The 5,007-nt window shown below is 41.5% G+C and overlaps 1 protein-coding gene across 1 annotated transcript in view; it reads left to right on the forward strand.

Moving 5' to 3' along the window:
- Positions 1–3,609, forward strand: part of xbp1 (X-box binding protein 1) — a 3,726-nt gene extending 117 nt beyond the window's left edge. The window contains 6 exon segments of the mRNA XM_060883109.1: positions 1–170; positions 1,213–1,309; positions 1,401–1,517; positions 1,721–1,783; positions 1,786–1,893; positions 2,626–3,609. The exon segment at positions 1–170 is cut by the window's left edge and continues 117 nt beyond it. Coding sequence (XP_060739092.1) covers positions 4–170; positions 1,213–1,309; positions 1,401–1,517; positions 1,721–1,783; positions 1,786–1,893; positions 2,626–3,219 — 1,146 coding nt within the window. The 5' untranslated portion in view covers positions 1–3 and the 3' untranslated portion in view covers positions 3,220–3,609.
- Positions 3,610–5,007: the final 1,398 nt, after the last annotated feature.

Raw genomic sequence — 5,007 nt, forward strand, 5'->3', positions numbered from 1 at the left:
AGGATGGTTGTGGTGGCAGCAGGTCCCGGAGGAGCACACAAAGTGCTTCTCATTTCTTCATCATCTTCCTCTTCCTCACACTCCAGTGACTCCTGTAATGTCGCCGCTCCGACTTTAAGGAAAAGGCAAAGACTCACACATCTGAGTCCTGAGGAAAAAGCGCTTCGGAGGTGAGAACAATATCGTTTATTTATTTATTTTTTATTTATTTTTTTGGGGGGGTGTTAGTTAGAATTAATCGATATATTGCGCAATTTTATCGATTTAATCGAGTTGCCACGACGTCAGAGTTGCCAGATTGGGATAATTTGTGTTCTGTAAAGAAAAAAAAAACTTACATACGTTTACACACCCACAAGGATTTGTTTGGTATAAATTCCATCCTTGTATCTTCATTTAGTTTGCATTGTATAGTTAAAAATGTTAAAAATGAAATTTTTGGATAAACGTTTGAGCGTATTTGGCAGGGTTGCCAGATTGAGACTTTTAAAGCGCCGGGTTGTTTTGCGAAAATTTCTCAAAGCATGTTGTGAGTTTGTGTGAATAAAATGCACTCGTTATAATGAGGTGTTTGTAAATGGTATATTTTAAAATGTGTGTGGGGGTAAAACCGGGGGTTTTCCCTCCCTAAATAGATTCCGTTCACGAGGGTTGCCAGATTTCATTGGAATTGATTTTAAAATGTATTTAAAAGAAATGTTTTGTTTTTTTTTACCAGTGTAATGTCATAAAACAGGAATAGACGACAAAAAGAGCCTAAAATGTTTAGTTTTTTTGTTAATTCACTCTTAAGACTAAATTTCTTGTTTGAACTTGAAACTCGATCTGCGTAAATGTGTGTATATATAATATACGTGTACGTTGCCAGAACGAACGGATCTCCACATTTTAATTTTTTTTGGATTTTTATATATATATATAATTTCTCAGCTTCAATTGCAACTACTGGAAAACTTTAACACGGTGATTTAAAGAATGTAATGGTTTTAGTAGTCAGGGGGAAGGGAAGTTAAAGCCGGGGGGGTATAAAACTGGTATCTGGCAATCCGAAAGCCACACCTACTCATACATATTCATTTCTGCCTGCGTGGCACAGACATGAACAACACTGCACTTAATAAGCTGAATGCATGCAGAATAAATAGTAATTAGAATATGTTGACTTTTTTTTTTATTAAATATTCTAAATGACTGTCTTTATTTTTTTTTTAGGAAACTGAAGAACAGAGTTGCAGCACAGACAGCAAGAGACAGAAAAAAGGCCAAAATGGGAGAACTGGAGCTGCAAGTCCTGGAACTGGAGCATGAAGTAAGTTCAGTTATCGTTTAATCCTTTTTTTTTTTTTTTTTCTTAGTCGCACTTTTGAGCCGTAAACTGACCCAAGCGATTATTCTTCCAGAATCAGAAACTCCACCTGGAGAACCAGATGTTGAGAGAAAGGACGAGCGATCTGATGAGCGAGAACGAGGAGCTGAGACAGAGGCTTGGGTTGGACACTCTGGTCAGGAAAGAGAAGGTAAAGACGATTCAGGCACAGAGCTAATAAAGCAAAGAGGTTTTTAATCCGGCCGATGCGAGACGCTCGACGGCGTTAATCAGTGTCCTAGTTCTTAGATAAACTTAGAACTTTAAACCTTTTAAACTGATCTCGACAGCATGTGTGTTTTCAACAGCGTATTGCTCTACGGTTAACGTTTTCTTCCTCCGTTATGTGTGTAGGTGCAGGTTCAGATGTTGGAGTCTGACGTGGGCGATTTGGTTTTGTTGAACGGGTCTTCTGAGTCCGCAGCACTCAGGCTACGTGTGCCTCCGCAGCAGGTGCAGGCCCAGCAGTCATCAAAACCGAAGAGTTCACCGTGGATCCTAACGCTCCTGGCACTGCAGACTCTGAGGTGAGCGCATCATTACTGTCAGCTCAGCGAAAAAAACATTACAATCCAGCCCTTTTCTGAACCTTTAGCGCTTTCGAGCCAACCCGGAGCGAATCGACTCAGAGTCGACTCGTACAGGAAGCGAATCAGGCGGGTTTTTGTGAAAGTGCTCCGAAGTTCATTTTGATGCAGTGAAAGGACATCGTGACAGTTTATCGAAGTTTTCGCACCATAGTAACCAGATCATCTGGTACACCAGTGAAGCAGGTTTTTTTAAGATAAAAGTCAGGGTGGAATCTTGAACAAGAAATAACGTCAGTTTCTGGGTTACAAAACCTTTTTACTCCGTTCCTGTTTAGCCGGTTCAGTCTGAGATGTGTCCAAAGTTTGCTAACCGACGATGACGGGAAGAGATGAACTGCTAATCGTTTCTTGTTTAGCTTTTTTTGCTAAGCGGTGGGTTACATTATGCTGGCAGTGAGTCACCTGCTTACTCATCCAGTTTCCGCTGTATCTCGCTGCAGCCATTATGATGTAATTCTTTAGACAAACAGGAAGCGTATTCCTACATGGAAATCAGGATCGATTAGTGCTGGTTATGGTAACCATGGTAACAGTCATTTGGTTCAGGTTTAAACCATTTTTGGTATGTTGCTGGGATTTGGTGAAATGGGCTACAGTGTTAAGCTTAAAAGTTTAGCTAAAAACGAATCTTTTTTTGGACCAATCAATGATTTTCAATTTCCTCCACAGTCTGATCTCTTGCTTGGCATTCTGGACATCATTGAACCAGAGCTGTTCCTCAAAGAAGCTCAGGAGCCAAACCCCACTGAGCAGCTCCTGCTGGTGGGCTCGGCCACAGGTTCGCTACCTGCCCCCTCACCTGGACCTGTGGGGGCCGCACCAGTCAAGCTGGAGGCCCTTAATGAACTGATCCATTTCGACCACATTTACACCAAACCGGTGATGGAGGAGGAGGAGGACGAAACAGAGGGCGCCTACGAAGTGAGCATCGCAGACGAGAACGACACGGTCATCTTCTCGTCGTCCTCTGAAGACGAATTGGAGGTGGAAGTGGAAACAGTGTCCATCAAGGACGAGCCGGAGGAAATGATCACCCCCGTGTCCGACAACGACTCGATCGCGGTCGACGACTTCCTGTCCGAGGCGTCCCATTCCTTCGGAGGCTACGACAAGACGGCATACCTGATGTCCGACGCGTACAGTGACTCTGGATACGAAAGGTCACCTTCCCCTTTCAGTGACATGTCGTCCCCGCTTTGCTCCGACAGCACCTGGGAAGACATGTTCACTAACGAACTCTTTCCGCAGCTCATCAGCGTCTAAAAAAAAAAAATACGTTGGTTAGGTTAAATTTTATTCTAGCGTACTAAGCGATCATTATATGCTTCAGCACAAATTCTATTCTTTTCCTCTTTCATGATCCCCCCCCATTAATCTGAAATAACTGCCATTTGTTTCCTGGGGAATGGACCTTTGTGCTTAAGTGGCAATCGGATGAATCTGTGATTCATGTTCAGTATTTCGTGAGATTTGTGTCTGAAAAGCTGAAGTTCATCAGGAAAGAGTTTAATTTTAAAAAGCTGTATTTATTTGTACCTTTTTTTTTCCAGAGTTCTGTATCGTAGTCCGTCTGCTTTAATGTTGTATAACGTAATTTTATTAGCGTCCTCCTCCTGAAATCATTTACCGCATTAAAAAATGTATGCATCCTCATCCTGATGGTCTGTGTGGCTTTGTTTGTTTTAATGCACGTCTCTGGAACATGGACTACACCCTTTAAATTATTTAATTTTTTTATTTGGATTGTGGGGGTGGGGGACTGGAACAAGAAGAAAAAAATGAGGATAAAATAAACTGATTAAATTTTAAGTTATCTAAAAGATGGTGGCACGGTGGCTTGGTGGTTAGCACGTTCGCCTCACACCTCCAGGGTTTGGGGTTCGATTCCCGCCTCCACCTTGTGTGTGTGTGGAGTTTGCATGTTCTCCCCGTGCCTCGGGGGTTTCCTCCGGGTACTCCGGTTTCCTCTCCCGGTCCAAAGACATGCATGGTAGGTTGATTGGCATCTCTGGAAAATTGTCCGTAGTGTGTGAGTGTGTGTGTGCCCTGCGATGGGTTGGAACTCCGTCCAGGGTGTATCCTGCCTTGATGCCCGATGACGCCTGAGATAGGCACAGGCTCCCCGTGACCCGAGGTATTTCAGATAAGCGGTAGAAGATGAATGAATGATCTAAAAGATGATGTATCGATCAGAAACTTCAAAAGTTAAATTTTTTTGTTCAATATTTGCCAGTTTTAGTAAAATAAAGATTTTAGCTAATGTTTAATGTAAACTCACCATTTAAATACCTAAAAAAACAATTCTGTGCTTTAAAAAGAACGAACCCTGAAATCCTGTAAACTAGCCGAAGCAACTGCGGAGATGAAACTGTACCATGAACTTGAGTGGGTTTGGGTTGTTGTACAGTAGGTTGGTTAAGTTTCAGATGCATGCAGCTTTCAAAAGATGGGTGGGAAAAATAAAAAGGGACATTTTCTGGCTGTAACATGTTTTAATGTCTCCAGATGAACCGCAAACACTTTAAACTGTTTATTTTGAGCTACATGCGAAAGAGAGAAACGTCATGTGGAGTTTTTCAGAATAACTGGATTCAGTTTCAGCAGGTGTACATGGATTTAAATAAAACCACACCACACACACACACACACACACACCCTCGTGTACACTGACTCTATAGAGAACTTTCTATAACTGATAGAACATGGCCATAAATTAACAATATAACTGTTAATTACACCTGGAAATGAACCCTAAGGCCAAAACAATGGCTGTTGTCTCAAAGCAGTTTAATAGAACATAAATATAGAAAGTTAAAAAAATTTAATTATACAAGTTTAATTACATAAAAATTCAAGATTAATATTAGACTCATGTTTAAATGTGTTTGTATTTATCCCTAATAAACAAGCACGAGGTGATTGTGGTGAGGAAAAACTCCCTTAGATGGAAGAGGAAGAAACCTTGAGGGGAACCAAGACTCAAAAGTGAACCTCATCCTCATTTAGGTGACGCTGGAGGGTGCGATTATAAACTGTTATAAACACCAGAGA

The sequence above is a fragment of the Tachysurus vachellii genome, chromosome 12 (assembly GCF_030014155.1).
Source record: "Tachysurus vachellii isolate PV-2020 chromosome 12, HZAU_Pvac_v1, whole genome shotgun sequence".
Classification (NCBI taxonomy): Eukaryota; Metazoa; Chordata; class Actinopteri; order Siluriformes; family Bagridae; genus Tachysurus; species Tachysurus vachellii.